This window comes from Fistularia commersonii, chromosome 7, assembly GCF_037954325.1.
Source record: "Fistularia commersonii isolate RoL2024-O1a breed Wild chromosome 7, RoL_Fcom_v1.0, whole genome shotgun sequence".
Classification (NCBI taxonomy): domain Eukaryota; kingdom Metazoa; phylum Chordata; class Actinopteri; order Syngnathiformes; family Fistulariidae; genus Fistularia; species Fistularia commersonii.
The window spans coordinates 7928859-7946361 of NC_141290.1; the positions used below are offsets into that span (position 1 = coordinate 7928859).

The 17503-nt window shown below is 44.0% G+C and overlaps 1 protein-coding gene across 1 annotated transcript; it reads left to right on the forward strand.

The window, feature by feature from the left end:
* Positions 1-4051: 4051 nt before the first annotated feature.
* dhtkd1 (dehydrogenase E1 and transketolase domain containing 1) lies at positions 4052-17273 on the forward strand. Its single transcript, XM_086149514.1, has 17 exons — positions 4052-4292; positions 4500-4652; positions 5293-5504; positions 5586-5780; positions 7837-8106; positions 8783-8954; positions 10690-10888; positions 11832-12144; positions 12260-12344; positions 12424-12563; positions 12688-12838; positions 12990-13096; positions 14067-14231; positions 14344-14426; positions 14524-14690; positions 16407-16492; positions 16591-17273. Exons 1-17 carry the CDS (start codon positions 4124-4126, stop codon positions 16690-16692), a joined length of 2769 nt encoding a protein of 922 aa, XP_086005640.1. The 5' UTR covers positions 4052-4123; the 3' UTR covers positions 16693-17273.
* Positions 17274-17503: the final 230 nt, after the last annotated feature.

Sequence of the window (17503 nt, forward strand, 5' to 3'; positions counted from 1 at the left end):
TTTGACGGGGAAATGTTTTGAATATGTCTGTTGAAATGACCGGTAAATGTTGGGAAGGTCATTCTGAACAGAGCTGAATATGTTGGGCTGGCAATCTAATTCTCCCATGCCCTGTCCATCCATCCATCCCATTTTCCGCCACTGTATCTGGGGTGGGATCGCAGAGGGAGCAGCCCGAGTAGATGCCCAGTCTTCCACTTTGTCCAACTCATTTGGAAATACTCCCAAGAGGTCTGGACATGGTTGAATGCCAACTCAAAGTCCATAAAACTCCCGCAACGCCCTTTTTAAAATTTTTTTTAAAGAGGGGGATCACCAAACTGGTTTTCACATGCCCATGGATTGAAGAAAACCTCACAACATCTAGAGCAGGAGTCAGGAACGTTTTTGAGTGGGAGAGCCATAAAAGCCAAATATTTCTAAATATATTTCATTGGGAGCCATATAGTATTTTTAACGTATAATAAATTTAAGTATTTCTTACTTTTAATGCGACCTCCGGATTTGTTCAAAGTGCCGCTTTATATCTGACCATTTCATTGATGCAATTTTATCATTGCATATTAGACATACCGCAGATCGGTTATCATCTTCTTTATTTCTTTTTGCCATCTTTACCGTTACAAGGGTTGAAGCGGATAAATTAGTTGGCTATCTGAGAAAATTAATTTCTTCACCTTAACAATGACCCGGACATACTCGGAAGCCATTAGTTCCCCGACCCAACTGACGGGTGACCCGTGAAATTTATCTTCAAAACTAATATCTGTTTACTTTAAAATGACACTGTATTATGAAGAAATATCACAAGTATTTTAAAAGCAGTTCCAAACTTTTTTTTTTTTTTTTTTCCAACTCAAAATTGGAAACCGGAAGAGCCAAATATGGCTCGCGGGCGCAGATCCAGAGGCTCAGGGGGATCTCATCTACCCTTGAGGAGCTTTTTAACCACTTGGGGACTTTGGCCACAGAAATAGGGGAGCCCACCCCCAGACTGCTTCCTCTTTGGAACACGTATCGGAGGGATTGAGGAGATCTTTTGAAGTATTCCCTCTACCGCGGTGCCCCATTTCTGCCATTCACCGTGTTACAAGTCCTGTTAATAAGAGACAGTGGGCTGAAGTATTGGGTGCATAGGCACAAACAGTGAGAACCCCCCCCCCCCCCCCCCCACACACATCCAGAGATGGTGAGTGGCGACCTTTTTGTCCACCCTGTTGAACCCAAATGTAGTGAGGTGCTGAGTTGGGTGGCAAGATGTATTTGCACACCTGACCGGTGCCTTGGTGGAGGCAACTGAGGGGTAGAAGAGAGTCCAGCCCGTCTCAGGTAGACTACTTCCAAAGTCCAAGCAGTGCACCGTGGCCAGTCTGACTACATCTAGCTGGAATGTCACCAGAGAAGTGACATTCCCATGTCCCTGGAGCAGGGGTGGGCAATTATTTTGGCTGGTGGGGCACATTTCATATTTAATTGATGCGCGGGCTACTAGGTATGTAAATTGAACAAAATGAAAATTGCAATTTATTCGAATTCTATTATTATTATTTTATTTTATTTCAACATTATGTTGAATGTAATCATCCATACAAAATCAAACCGAAGGAAAAAATAAAGAGACTCTAAATTCAACATTGATTGAAAATACTTGTTAAACTATTCAAAGAAAATCACAATGCATTGGACCCCTTGGCCCCTCCTGTGTGGGTGGTGAGTCCACACCAGACCTGGGCATTTCACAGCCCACGGCCCACATCCGTCCCGTTTTGCATTTTTATCCGGCCCGCCAAACTGTTTTCTTTAAATATTTTAACGAGGATTTTCAATTAATATTGAAATTAGAAACTTTTTTTTTTCCTTTTTAATTTTTTTCCTTTCATTTTTTTAAAATAAATAATGTCGGTCGGTACATATATATAATCATGAATGATTTTAAAATTGAAATAAAAATGCCAAAAAATTGCAATTGCAATTTTTAAATTGCAATTTTCATTTTGTTCACCTAGTTGGCCGTGCATAAACATTAAATAAGAAATCGTCCTTGACCTGGGTCTGGGTGAGGGAAAACTAGTTCCACAGGGTCGTCTGAACTGTATTTTATCTGGTCCCTCACAGAAGACCTGTTTGCATAAATCCCTCTACAACTGGGCTCAGAGGACCAACGGGACACACAAATCCCTCCAGGGTCCAGAAGAGGGGTCAAATTAAAAGTCAAAACGACATTTTTAAAATGTTATAAAAGAGGAGATACCACTCTCTTTTAGCTCTTTTACACGGCGCCCTCCTTAGCAGGCGTGTTTGCCCGCTCCACAGATGCATACTAGCCAAATTCAATGCGGACACAAAAGTAAGAATTTCATTGTACGGTGGAAACATGTTTCCACACAGTACATATGACAATAAATTCTTTGACTCTTGACTACTTTTTTGGACCACGAACACAACATCAGTGGCGAAGGCGGCACACCGGCGCCTCTACTTTCTCTGCAAACTCAAGCAAGCAAAAGCCTTCTCAGCCTCCTGCCCTCGGGGAGAACTATTTTGCACAATTTTGCACTACTGCCATTTTTGCACGGTTACAGAAAAATCCATTATGATGCTACTGTATTATGCACTAAATACTGCCTTTAAATCCACTTCATTTCTCACCTGCTATTGTATGGTATTATTAAATGACTGTTTTTTTTTTTTTTTGCACTGAACTGTACATATACCTATTTTGCCACCATGCACGATTATTGTTCCCCTGTTGAAATTTACCCAGTCCAACCAAAAAGCCTCTTGCTGGCCTATAAGAACTATTCCAGCTTCTTGAGCTTTGAGAGCATCATCTTCAACTTACATCTGTCTTCAATGAAGAGAAAGACAATTCTAAGTTGCAAAACTTTTAGTTCCGTATCATTTAATAGTGACTGAAGGGCCTGATCGCAAAATATTCTCATTGTCATAGGACCACCTGGTGGCCACATTGTGTACCTGCACTTCTCTGATCTGCACTTTTCATGGGGTAGATAAGTGTCAGAATAAGGACATGGACACAAAGTAAACAAAAGAGAAATTCGCTTGTTTTGTTCAGCTGCGAGGACATGTTTGAACCAGATGGATTGCAGTTGAAGTGGGAGGAAACGTAAACTTTTTTTTAAAGGTTTGTGAGAAATGTTTAATGCTAGAAGAAGAAGAAAATAAAAGAAAGTACATAAATAGATTAAAAAAAAAACTTGAAAGGGGAATATAATATGTATTCAACTTGGTGGTTCACAGGGACTCTCAGACATCAAACTGTATATTTTTTGTTTTTTTGATGATTTTTCCATAATTTTAAGAATTTTTTACACAACTCAAAATCGTTTATATGAAATTGGGGGAACATTTTTGGATTCCGTTTTGGTGAATGAAGAACTTGGCCAGGCCAAAAATCACATTGACACATGGTTCATCTCTTTTGTTGCTTAACAGTAAACCAAATATTATATAATCTCTAGAGAAGGAAACTGGTGATGATGGAAATTTGTCTTAAACCCATTTTTGAGTTTTAGCCCAAGAGCCCTGTACTTTTTTGCCTGAGAAAAATATATGGTCTGTGGTTTCAATATTGTCTTCACAATAAGTACAAATATTACCTGCAATATCAAAGCGTACCCTTAATAATTCCTTCGATGGGTAGATGTCATTCATAATTTAAAAGTGGGTCTCTTTTGCCTTGGGGGAGTCAGATACATAGTTCGCAGCGTGGCAATCGATTCCTTATCAAATTTATTTAGATATTATTTTTGTTTTGACGTCCAGGGAAGGGAGGTAAACGTTATGCCCCCGGTGTTTGGTTGTTTCCTCCGGACATTTTAGGGGGCGGAACCCTGTCCGGTGATTGGCTGTTTCCTCTGAGCATTTATTTGGGAGCAGAATCCTGCCCTGTGATTGGTTGTTTCCTCCGGGCATTTTTAGGGGGCAGTATCCTGCCCGGGGATTGGTTTTTTCCACCGGTCATTTTCAGGGGGCAGAACCCTGCCCGGTGATTGGCCGAGGCGTCTCCTCCCATCTCCTCACTGGGGAATATGGCCGCCGTTCTATAGTTGCTTATGAGCCACCGGTACAAGACGAACTTGCAATTTCACTCGTTAGAATCATGTCGCTTGTACTTTACTTGAAAAACGCCGCGTTCAGATTGCCGTTAAGCGTCTGTCGCCAGGCCGCGGGCCGCTGGTACCACACCCGGACGGGAGTTTACGGGTACCGTCCCAAACCCACTGACAGGGAACACACGTTGCAGAGCAACTCTGGCAGTCCGGGTCAAGGTTAGTGAGAGACGGATCTCCGACTTGCACAACTTCCAATGGAAAATAACAGCTTTTGTAGTTCATTAATAACGTCACTGTAATAAGCAGGGAGGATCTTCATATCTGGTCGAACAAGTTCAGTTGGAATCCAGTTCCACCTCCGGTGCGACCCGTAGCACCGGGCTGTGGTCCCGGTCGTCCTGACCGCTCTGTTGCTTTGCTCAGATCACGGACTGGCTCGTCTCGTCGAGGCGTACAGAGCCCACGGACACAAGGCTGCACAGATCAACCCTTTGCTACTTCAGAAGCCCACGGTCGACGCCGTCCCGGAGATCAGCACACTCGTCGGCACCATCGCAGGACAGCTCGACACCTCGGGTAAGTGGAGGATGTGGATGTCAGAGTTCTCGCGGGTCTGGACGCCTCCGCATCCTCAAACTGCTCTTGCATCGGCTTCTTCTCCTGCACACTCAGATTGCTTTGCAAGCTCCGGATCTTTGCAAAGACTGCCGATTCAGTGCAGTAATTTGATACATTTCTCAGAGTAAGAATCACTCTATAGGGCCCAAGTGCACATGAGATTGCACAAGCATAGTAAAATCCACACATGTATAAATAAACTGCACATCTGTATAATAAATTGTACAATCATTGTCTATAAAACTTATCATGCATCTATGCTGATGACTGATTCCAGCCGGGGCAGCGGCGTCTGCATCCTGTGGTGAGCCGCCACAGGGATTGATCCTGACAGATTTCTGAAAATTAAATGAAAACCAAAAAAAGGTTTCCTGCGGCTTATCTGATTGGGACTGTGCTGTGAAATGTCAGTTTCTTTTTTTCTGTAGTTGAAATCGTGGCATTCAGACAAATACAACAGAATTGATGGCGATACAGATATTTCACGTTTGCTGTTTAACCCCTTTGTTGATTTTACACTCTGCTTTTGTTTTGACTCCAAAGGTTATGTGTTTTCACATGTAACTCTTATCACCATTGCTTACGTACAATTCTGTAGTACTGCAGCATTTTGGCAAGGACAAGGCTTCGGTGGAAGAGGTCCGGAGCTATCTGGACGAAATTTACTGCGGGCATCTGTCGGTGGAGATCGGTCAGCTGGACAGCCTAGAGGAGAGGGAATGGTTCGCCGACCACTTCGAAGAGCTCAAGCGGCAGTCTCTCTCCACCGAGGAGAAGCGGCAGCTGGCAAAGATTATGTTGGAGTCTCAAGTAGGTGACGATGCCTTCGATGTGTCTCACGACACACCTGGAATATTGTCGCCAGCTCATTTTTCTTCTCACGATCCACAGGAATTCGACCACTTCCTGGCCACCAAATTTGCGACGGTGAAACGCTACGGAGGAGAAGGAGCGGAAAGCATGATGGCATTTTTCCATGAGCTTTTCCACCATTCGGCCCACAGCGGAATCACCGATATTATAATTGGAATGCCACACAGAGGCCGACTCAACCTTCTCACGGGCCTGCTGAAGTTCCCTCCGGAGGTGAGATGAGCACGTGGAAGACTCCCTCAAAGGCAAAAGGGATTTGTTTTTTTTAATTTTGTGCTGTTTGCATGTGGGATTTTGTCAGCTCAGACATTATGTAAATAGGAGTAAACCCAAGGTGTTGTTCATCTGTATTATGAACAAATTTTACCTGGCCTGCAGGTGTTAGGTCATGCAAATCGCACGCTCAGAAAATACAACATTATCAGTCAGGCATAATGTATCCAAGAGACAGTCTTGTGTGTTTTTACAATTTTCTCCCCTTGATGGCATTGTCGCGTGTTCAGGATAAGGACTGACTGTACTGATCCCATGCCGGGGAAATCCAATTGTGACAGCAACATGGAGGAATGTGTACATAAAATCTTAACGGAATTGACTATGTACAATGTAAACATCCCTCCATCTTCTGCTGCTTATCCTGCACGCGGGGTCGTGGGGGATGCTAGTGCCTATCCCAGCTGTCATTTGGCTAGAAGGGGGTACACCTTGGACCGGTTGCCAGTCAATTGCACGGCCACATATATAGACAAACAACCATTCACTCACTCAATCATTCGGGGTAATTTTCCCAATTTTTTTTCTGATTCCTTCGTGCTGTGAGGCCGAGGCGCTAACCACTGCGCCACTGTGCCGCCCACATTATAGTCACAGCAGTCTAATGATTTTATTTTTTCACAGATGCCTTGCATGGGAAATTATTGTGGAATGACAAATGGGAGATATTTCCCGAAGAGAAACATGTATTGTAATATAAAATTTGCACGGATGGGTGTTGTGACAGTGATTGGAGGAAGAAAGGTAGTGCCAATGCAGATGTTTTGGTGATGCTCTAGAGCAGCATCTACGCTGTGCAATAATTCAAGCAAATGCTTATTAATTTGCGTAATTAACAGTGTGATAGCAGATAGGACGAAGGACCTGCATTAGTGTTCCTTCTTGTAGCATGGCTGCAGGAGTCCGGCTGAAGGAGCAGTGTCAGAGAAAGATACATGTCCAACATTGGCCGTGCTGTCGGAGACATTTTTTAATTGGCAGCTGTCCGTTTTGTATCTGTAGTCCTATATGAAGAGGGAAGGTAATCGGAGGTCCATGCAGCCAGTCTGCAGTCCTCTCCTGCTCCCTCAAGCTTCCCCCTGAGCAGTGATGGCTGATTTGTACAGGCGAAGTCAAAAAAACATGACTCACAGTGCTATCTGTGCTCTCCAAGTGGGAGAGCGACCCGTGAGTCAGGTAAATGATGGCGTCATCCACGCCACCGGCCCGTCGGTGTGCGAACCGGAGGGCGTCTGAGATGACTGAGAATGATCCTCTCCATGGTCTTCATCAGGTGTGAGCTTAGGGCAAACAGGTCTGAAATGTTGCACTATTTTAGCACAATTGCCGAACATCGTCGCTGAAAGTGTGGGATAAGATAAGATTGACTTCATTGATTCCACAACGGGGAAAAAAAATTGTCACAGCAGCATTACACGGTAGACAGTGGAGACAGAAAAGTGTGCAAGTAGTTTATAATAGAAAGAATATGCAAATAGATGATACAGGAAAAATAAACAAATACTATTTTCAATATATTCAGAAATATAAAAAGAAAATGCCTTTTGCAGGGAATGGTTAGAAAAGGCAGGTGCACAGTGGAAGATGTGGGTCGTAAAAAGTGAAATAGAAATGCGTCCCTCTGACGGACTCATTCCTGATCCTGTCCGTCCTTGTCGCTCCCAAAGAGAATTTCAACATCTTTATCTCTGAGAATATGTATAAATATAAATGTTGTGCAGATGAGATGGGGTAGTGCAAAAAAGCATTTTGGTGGTATCTTAAGTAGCATCGACGCTGTACTACATTTGGTAAAATGTTCATGTATTCAAGCTACTCTTCGTAAGATCCATGCAGCAACAACATAGAAGTGGGCAAAAAGAATCAGCTGGTACTGGACAAGCAAAATGAATATTTGAAGACGATGCGTATCGCTATTCCTGTTGAAATCGTTGTGATCGTTTGAACTTTGAGGTAAAAAAAAAACCTAACTCTATACGTAATTGCTTCTCTCCAGCTGATGTTCCGTAAGATGGGCGGCCTCAGCGAGTTCCCGGACACATCGCCCGCCACAGGCGACGTTCTTTCCCACCTCACATCCTCAGTGAAGCTGGATTTTGGAGCCGGTGACCCCCTCCACGTAACTATGCTGCCCAACCCGTCTCACCTGGAGGCCGTCAACCCAGTGGCCCAGGGCAAAACCCGGGCGAGGCAGCAACTCAAGCGAGAAGGAGACTACTCGCCCGACGAAAGTGCCCTGCCAGGGGACCGAGTCGTTTGTCTGCAGGTAGAGAGACGACACCGGCAGGCGTTGGGTCCATTTTGCCGGTCAGAGTAGAACTGGACGGAATCTGTCTTTACTGTCTGATTTATCACATGCAGGAAAAAGCTGAGGGAAAAAAAATGAATACCCTCCTGTTTGGCTGTCTATCTTTTTCAAGCATGATTTCAAGGATTGGGATTAATTTTGCCACTGGGGTCCAAGAATTTCATGGATATTCAAAAGCTTTGACTGAAATGTGTATAAATCAATTTGATAACATTCCTTTTCAAGGATTTTTTTTTTCAATTGACATTCCACTCTTGAAAGCGAAATTAGTTTTAGAGGCCCGATAGACGGCCAACAGCCGCGGAACAAGATAAAGACACGTCCTAAAATATGCACATAGACACGGGTTCTATAATAACAAGATGGCTGGTTAATGGTTTCCTCTTAACTAGCTGGCTTACAACACTGAAGAAATACTCATTTCCACACGCAAACCCTGTGGTGTTCACTTCTAACTCTAAATGCCCAACCAAACGCGACAGGCTTCCCGTGTGCACATCACTCGAGGTTACTTTAAGTAACCTTCAACACCGATCGCACAAGTATAGAAACTGAATTAGTGGTGAAATGAAATAAAAAAAAGACAGTCAGTCAACCTTTTTCTTGCTCTGACTCCGTGTGCTTCGCTCTGCAGGTTCACGGTGACGGCTCTTTCCCCGGGCAAGGGATCGTCACAGAAACGCTCACCATCTCGAATCTTCCCCACTACAAAGTCGGGGGAAGCATCCACCTCATCGTCAACAACCAAGTGGGTTACACCACTCCATCGGACAGAGGGAGATCGTCTTTGTACTGCAGTGATGTCGGTTAGTGAAACGCATTAAATGTTAGATTCGGATAAGACTCTTTATTGCAGGGGCGGGCAAACTACGGCCCGCAGGCCACATCTGGCCCGTTGGTCTTTTTAATCTGGACCGCCAAAGATTGGTACAGGATTCATACTTGATTTGAATGACTGGATAAATGAATGTGGGAGCTCAAACAGGTGATTATTTCATTTTTGGAGCTACTTGAGAATTTTCCTGAGCCGAATGACACAGATTGGCTTTGTGATATAGCGATTACTGTGGACGGACTGACACACATGAATGAGCCGGGCGTGAAGCTACGAGGGAAAAACCGGTTTGTGCATAAAATGCAAGCAAACATCAGAGCCTTCAAAACCAAGCTTATTTTCATAACAAATGTCAAACAATGTTCAGACAAATGTCAACAAATGCGTTTTAATTTTTTTTTTTCTTTTTTTTTTTTTTTATATGTATTACATATTCCGGGAGCCTCAGAAGAGTCTCCTCTGAGTCTTTTTCACCGGTTCCCTGGTGTTCACCCCCCACATCTGGTCCTGAAATCAATGCCAAGTTACTGGAAACTCGCCGCCTGGTCCACATCTTCTCCCTTTTCTTGAGTTTCCTGAAGTAAAAGCTGAGCTCCTCATGCCGGGGCATGAAGGCCCGGGCCTCCTCTCTTTGGCCTGATGGTTGTCAATCCCCCCCAGCAGTCACCTGCAAACATGTCAATGCAGTTTGAGGCATGAATAGGAGTGAAGTCGGGTGTGAAAAGTGAGAAGAGGAGTGGAATACAGCCTTGAAGGAGATGAGCTCTCCCGGTCTCACCAGGCTATGGTGTGTTTGAGAGGAAGCGACAGCAGCCTGTTGCTTGTCACCACTTGTCAGTCGGTTGGTGATTGTTCCGATCTCCTGTTGCATGCTGTTGGTGTCGTCCCTGAGTTACTGTTGTAATTTTTTCTCGGCGGCAGTAATCCCTCCCCTGTCTCCAGAGCACAGTGTTGCATTTCTGGCTTTCAGCAGAGTTAAAAGTACGGTCGAGCCAGGGCTGACGTGTTTGGTTCTGTGTTCTCTACACAGAACCGGGTGTAGGCCAGGTGAATGGCTTTTTGTTGATTCCAGACACTTCCTTTTGCGAAAAATCCATTTAGGGAAGGATGTTCCCGATCCAAACATCCATCCATCCATTGTCTATCCTGCTCAGGGTTGTGAGGAATGCTGGAGCCAATGCCAGCTGCCATCGGGCAGGAGGCCAGTCATTCGCAGGGCCACATACAGACATCCATTTACTCTCATTCGCACATCTGTGCAATTTCACCTATTTTTCCAATTAACATGTGTGTTGCATGTTTGTGGACTATTTGAGGAAACCAATGGTCCGCTGTCAGAATCGAACCGGGGTCCTTCTTGCTTTTGCTAAAGAACTAACCATTACATTACATTACATTACATCGCATTTGGCAGACACTTTTATCCAAAGCGACTTACAATAGACCACTGCGCCTGCATGCCGCCCTCACTCCAAACAATGCTTCTGTTTTGAAATAAGTCCTGATCATGTATGCATAAAGCAACTTGCACCGCCATCTTGGATGACGAATAGATTTCACAAGAAGGATGATGAATCGATTTCACTAGAGTTCAGCTTTTCAAGCGGGGCCACGCAGCTTTTCCATGAAATCTCATAAAAAATCTTGATTACTCAGGTGACCGACTTTTTGTTTTCAAATTTTCCATGTTGTCATCCATTTAACAGGAAAGATGGTGAACTGCGCTGTGATTCACGTAAATGGCGACGACGCGGTGGAGGTGCTGCGGGCCGCCCGGTTGGCCGTGGATTACCAGCGGCGGTTCAGGAAGGATGTCATCGTTGACCTGCTTTGCTACAGACAGTGGGGCCACAATGAACTGGACGAACCTTTTTTCACCAACCCGGCCATGTACAAGATCATTCGGTCAGTGAAACGGTTGGCTTATACACCCAAATGCTCTCACTACATATTTATTCTTATTTTACTCAGTGGGTTTTACCTGTTGAAAGACCTGTTCTATCATTTGTCCCGTGGCCCTGTGTGGCAGGGTTTCTACGGGTCACTATTAAGCATTAAAAGTAAAAGTGAAGGCCTTAAATAGCAATAAGAGGCATTCAATTCAAAGTCTAGAAGCACTAAACATTTAATTACACTTGATGGGGAAAAAACAAGTAAACACAGTAATAAATATGCATTAATAATCATACACAAAGTTAAACCCATATGATTCTTTACTTCCATAGCCACTCAAAAGGTCATTTGCACATATCTGCTACTGTGCAAATTGACATTGACATTATAATGCTGATTGACATAATAAAAAAAATGTATCTGCAGTTGGACATGGGCATTAAATTTGTTTAAAGTGGCATTAAAATTGATTAAATTTGATGAGCTGATACTTGCAGAGACCCTGTATGGGCACATGCAGAAGGACAGCACACCTCTGAACACAACAGGAATATATTGATATTGAAAATCTAGGTCCCGATTGTACTGCGGACACACCACAAAGATTGCTGATTGGTAAAAATTCTGTTAGTAACCTTTTCAAAAAGAACCCACTCAATTTATTATTTGTTTTTTTTCCTCAAAATAATAGAAACTTGCTTGAGTTACTAAACATCAGCATCAGTACCGATCTAGTCTTATTAGTAACTTGTTGCTTATGATCAGGTGATTACGCTTTTTCCTGCCATTTGTAAATTTTTTGTCGACTTTCTGTGAATGTTTTGGTCATTTCACCTAAAAAAAAAAGTGCCTACTGCTTCTGTGCTGCAGTTTAGTCAAAAAACATTATTCCTCCTTTTAAAGAATGTACAATGACTTAGCAGAATTATTGTCTGTACTTGTTGTTTCCTTGCAGTTCTCGCAAGAGCGTCCCCGACTCTTTCTGCGAGCAGCTGGTTGCAGAGGGATCCATGACCGAAGCGGAGCGTGACGAGATCAAGTCCAAACACTACAGTTTTCTCAACAACAAGCTGACTGACATGAATCTGTACAACCCTCCGCCCACAAACCTGCAGGGCCGCTGGAAGGAACTGGTGGAGCCGCAGGCCAAAATTACCGTCTGGGACACAGGGGTTCCCATCCCCCTCTTGCAATTTGTCGGTGCAAAGTCGGTGGACGTGCCCGAGTACATTCAGCTACATAGCCACTTGAGGAAGACCCATGTACAGGTTTGGTGATATATATTTTTTTTATTTGATTTTTGTCTGTTTATGGGGATGCAATATTTAATCGGGTTGTAGATGAGAGAACATTTAAAAGACCCTCGGGTTTCTGTGTCCGCAGGCTCGGCTCCAGAAGCTGGAAGAGGGGACCAAACTGGACTGGTCCACGGCGGAAGCCTTGGCTTTTGGCTCCCTCCTTTGCCAAGGTCTGTCTTGTCAGATCATTAAATAAGATCAAACGTTCCCCAGAAGAAAAAGAAAAAGTTAAGAAAACCATTTTTACAGGCTTTGATATTCGTATCAGTGGGCAGGATGTGGGAAGAGGTACATTCAGTCAGCGACATGCCATGGTGGTGTGTCAGGAAAACAACGAGATGTACATTCCCTTAAATCACATCAGTCCGGAGCAGATGGGCTTCCTGGAGGTAGCACGTGTTCTTTGACCGGTCTTGGTCCTCACGCACACATACATATTTTTGGACTTGCGTTAACTTTTATGCACATTTAAAAAAGGCCGGTCATACATAGCAATGTCTTTTTTGTGTGTAGGTGTGTAACAGCCCGCTGTCAGAAGAGGCGGTCCTTGGATTTGAGTATGGCATGAGTATCACACTGCCAAAGCTCTTGCCCATCTGGGAGGCCCAGTTTGGAGATTTCTTCAATGGAGCGCAGATTATCTTCGACACTTTCATCTCTGGAGGTAAATGCCTAACCACCCAACTTCCTTATAGTGACAAGATTACAGATGCAGCGTTTCATTTGTTCAATGTACCACCGAGCCAGCAAAAAGCCATGCTGAATCACGTCTGCCAAGTAGATTCTGTTTAAACACTTTGAAACTTGTTTCCCAGGTGAAGCAAAATGGATGCTGCAATGTGGGATAGTGATCCTGCTGCCTCACGGCTACGACGGTGCAGGGCCCGAACACTCCTCTTGTCGTATGGAGCGCTTCCTGCAGGTTTGACATACCCCCGCAAATCCCACGGATGTACCCGCTGTTGCATAACGAGAAACCGAAGCACCACTGACATTTATCGGCCCACTCAGTACAGACGTAATAAGTTCTGATAAGTACAGAAGGATGAATTAATATTTGGAAACTGTCATAATAATGTTAGGCCCCTTCTGGCTTCTCCTTCAAGCTTGGGTCCTCTACCCGAGGCCTTTGAGCTTCAGGATTCCGTACGGGATCCTAGCTGTTCCCAGGATTGTGCTCTTCTGGACAGAGGTCTTGGATATTCCTCAAATCTGCTGGAGCCATTCTCCCAGCTCGAGGGTTACTGCTCCAATTGGCCCGATCACGACGAGGAGCGCTTTTGCTTTTTACAAAACGATCTCGATCCGTCTCATGTCCAACATCGATCACGATCGGTGTTTGCGCTGTCTTTCAGTTTAGCCCTTTCAATCCCCTGGTATCTTTGGACAAGCTCCTCCGGCCCAACCTCACTGGGCCTCCTCTGCTTGAGGCGTTCACTCAGCAGATCATCATCGGGAGCCATCTTTCTGCTTCATCCCGGACAGTGGCTCTGACGCTGACAAGTCCACAGCCTCTTGTTTCCCTCTGTTTAAAGCCTCAGGACCTACCATTCCACGCATTGCAAGAAACATCCTTGCATTGATATCAGTGGCTTTCTTTTCTACCGGTGGCCAGGATATTCTGCTAGTTGGGTGACTGATCACGAATCTTGCACTTGCTGAAGCCTTTCTCATCCCCTGAAAGTATTTGACTGTGGCTGAAGGTTTGGGCCCCAATGTTGTTCAAATGTATTCTTTAAATAATCCATGGGATTTATGTCGTAAAGGCCGCAAGTCTTTGCTGATGTTGGTCGAATACCTCCCTGTATATGTGATAAGGTGGAGATTCAAGTCTTTGCTGTGGAAAAAAAAAAGTTCATTACATAATGACTGTTACTGTGTGTGTGTGTCAGTTGTGCGATAGTCAAGAAGAGGGTGTGGATGGTGATAATGTCAACATGGCTGTGGTCAACCCCACCACCTCAGCTCAGTACTTCCACGTGCTGAGAAGACAGATGATCCGAAACTTCCGCAAGCCTCTCATTGTGGTTGGCCCGAAAACGCTGCTTCGATTCTCAGTAAGTGGCATGATGACTGCGATTCATTGTTGTTGTTTTTTTTTTTTACATTTCAATGTCCAAAGTCAATGGGTAGCTCAGACTGAATTTAAACCTTTGCCGATTTTCCAAGGGCGCTGCATCCAGTCTGACTGACATGGCACCTGGAACATCTTTCAGACCGGTATTAGGCGATGCTTCTGTTCCTGCCGACAGGTACAAACATCATGATATTTTTTTTTAGATTGTATTCAAGGTTTATGTTCTTGATGTCCAAAGTTGGAACCCTATTTTTTTTTAACATATTCTCCAGCGTTCGGAAGGTGGTGCTTTGCTCTGGGAAGCACTACTACGCTCTGCTGAAAGAGAGGGACTCCTCAGAGGCCAAGCAGAACACTGCCCTGGTCCGTGTGGAGGAGCTGTGTCCATTCCCTCTGGAGGCCCTGCAGCTGGAGCTTAAAAAATACCCCAATGCCACAGGTAAAGCTGAAACCTGAAGATGCTTTTTTTTTTTCATGTAGCTGTGACAACATTAAGGTGGTTGAAGAGTGAAGCTTATGTTTTTACATTTCTGCTACAAGTTAATAAGCAAAACAACTATTAACTTCATATAAAGGAGCACAGGTAATTCAATTCAGCACGTACCTAAGAGAGGTATTATTGCCCGATTTTCAGAATTTGTTCGGGACAGTGCGAACCAGATATATTTCAAGTTTGTTTTCTATGTCAGGGGTGCCCAACACGTCGATTTACTGGTCAATGGCATTCCCGTCTTTCAAAATAAATACCACAACAGGAGACTGGGCAACGTAGAAAAAAACAGTGAATCGTGAACCACTGAATTCAGATTAGATCACGTGTCTTTAAAAAAAACAAAACAAAACAAAACAAAACAACTGTGAGCCTATCACTTCATTGACATACAGAACAACCAGCCTGAGATCTGAATCCAAACAGCGTTCCATCAGGGCTGATGATCATTTGGAGGTCTGTTTGAGGCGACCAGCAGCTGCTGTTACTATGCAACCCTAGCTGATTCCATTCAGTGCAAGACGTCATCGGAGTAAGGTCATGGGCAAAAATGGTGCAGATCTGTATCATGCCATACATGTTCGTGCTGTTATGTAAGATAAACAATATATATTTTAAATGTAAAGTATACTCTGTTCATATGTATGCTTAGTATTTTTATTGCCAGTAGAGCATTTTGCCTTGGACATTTCAAAAGTGGCTGGCAGTGTGGGCACCCTTGGTCCATGTTATGTTAAAATCTTCTTGTCTTTGGCAACGAGATACAGTTCATCGTTCACTCGCCTGGACAAATTAGTCTTCAATTCAACTGTGCTTTTGGGGGTTGAGGAAACCCGACAAGACGCAAAGTGGAGAATACAAACTACTGGAACCGAATCAGGAATCTTCTCGATGCATCAGCATATTGGCAACCTTATATTTGGATTCATGCAGTTTTTAAAAATGAGCAGTTGCTCACTCTGGATGCTTCCTGTGGTAAATCAAACCGGGGACCTTGTTGCTTGTCAAATGCTGATTGTTGACCAAGTGGTTTCCCTTGGCCAGCCCTTAGACATAGTCCCTCCTGTCTGTCCTGGGTCTTAATGTCTTAATTTTATTAGAATAAGACAACCAGCAGTGTAAGTTGTCCTTGTTAACACTGGCCCGGGTTGTAAATTAGAACTGGTTCTCATTTGATGTACCTGGTTGAACAAAGGTGATTATTATTACCAACAAAAAGTCCAGTTTACGCGGCATGCTGAAAAACAGCCGCAAAGAAACTGAAATTAACCAGTTTCACTGTTTTTGTTAACAATTCCTGGGCAGATGGCTAATAGGAATTGTACAAGTATGGTTAAGAACTGTGGATTGGAGCAGTCAACCAAGTAGAGTTTGGCGCCAAATCACTGTGCTTAGGAAGAACTATGGCAAGTGAAAGCCTTTCAGTTGGGTTTGTTTACGTTGGTGCTTAGACATACCACAAGTACAGCTCGATTGTGAACAAGGTCGCCTACTGTAAAAGTGAATTAGTCAGTATACAAAAAAGGATGGACATGTAATATCTCTACCACAACATTTTTTTTGTAATATCTCAGCCTGTAAATATGTGGGTCATCATTTTTCAAAAATGTAAAATAAATTCCAGACACAACATCAAGTAACACCATTGACACTATTTCCCAACAGAATATGTTTGGAGCCAGGAGGAGCCTCAGAACATGGGTCCCTGGTCTTTCGTAGCCCCCAGGTTTGAGAAGCAGCTGGCCTGCAGAGTAAGTGTTGTCCGAAGTCACATGACATGTCTATCGAGCAACGTGATGGAGAACCGGATCGCTAACACTAAACCCGACATTCTTCTGACCCTCCTCAGCTTCAGCTGGTGAGCCGACCGGCACTGGCTGTTCCTGCAGTAGGCATCGGGACGCTCCACCGCCAGCAGCAAGAGGCCATCCTTGCCGCGACCTTCTCCTGAGCTACAAAGAGACCGCTAGCTGAAACCGAAAAACAGCGGGGAGGACAAACACACCGTGTCTGTGGCTCAGGCCTTTTGTCATTTTACAGTTGACAAATTGGATGCAACGTTGAAAAAGCAAACTGGTACAAGTCCAGCGAACGTGGTGAGAGGAGGCATTGGAAGTGAAAGCATGAGATTGTTTTGTATTTTTGGTAATGTTAGGTTCTTATCGAATTCCCAGACACTTAAAAGATTTTGAAATATTTTATAGAATATTAACTGGATTTGTAATTGTATTTATAGATGGACATGATACTGTAAAGTAAAACAGATTCACCACTGACACTCAACACTTTTTATTCAGCGATCATGGTTGATTCACCAATCTTGCCTTCTCATGACTTGAATGACCAACAATGGCATTAAAGGGCTGATGCAAATAAACCAAAGCAGAATGTTATTGAAGTATTTTCTGGTTAATTGATTTTATTTTTGATTTTTTTTTACTTTGTACATCAAATTTTAAGTCAAGTCCAACCTGCTGCTATGGTGGATTTCTAACACACCTTTGACAGATTAAATGCAACTGTGAAATATTGGACAATGTCTTTTCTTTCTTTGGGAGGCTCCCTTCTCAGCCAGTCACCAGCCTCCATTTAACCCACAGCCAATCACCTGCCTCCATCTGACCCACGGCCAACCACCTGCCTCCATCTAACCCACGGCCAATCACCTGCCTCCATCTGGCTCACAGCCAATCACCTGCCTCCATCTAACTTCAGGCTCTTGACACCAGGAAGAGCCGGGAATCGAACCAGGAATGTTCGGT

Bases quoted from the DNA above. Each gene is read 5' to 3' on its own strand.
- dhtkd1 (XM_086149514.1), top strand. From the start codon at position 4,124: ATGTCGCTTGTACTTTACTTGAAAAACGCCGCGTTCAGATTGCCGTTA. The intron at 12,564-12,687 runs GTAGCACGTGTT...TTTTGTGTGTAG, and splicing joins AGCAGATGGGCTTCCTGGAG to GTGTGTAACAGCCCGCTGTC. The intron at 12,839-12,989 runs GTAAATGCCTAA...CTTGTTTCCCAG, and splicing joins CGACACTTTCATCTCTGGAG to GTGAAGCAAAATGGATGCTG.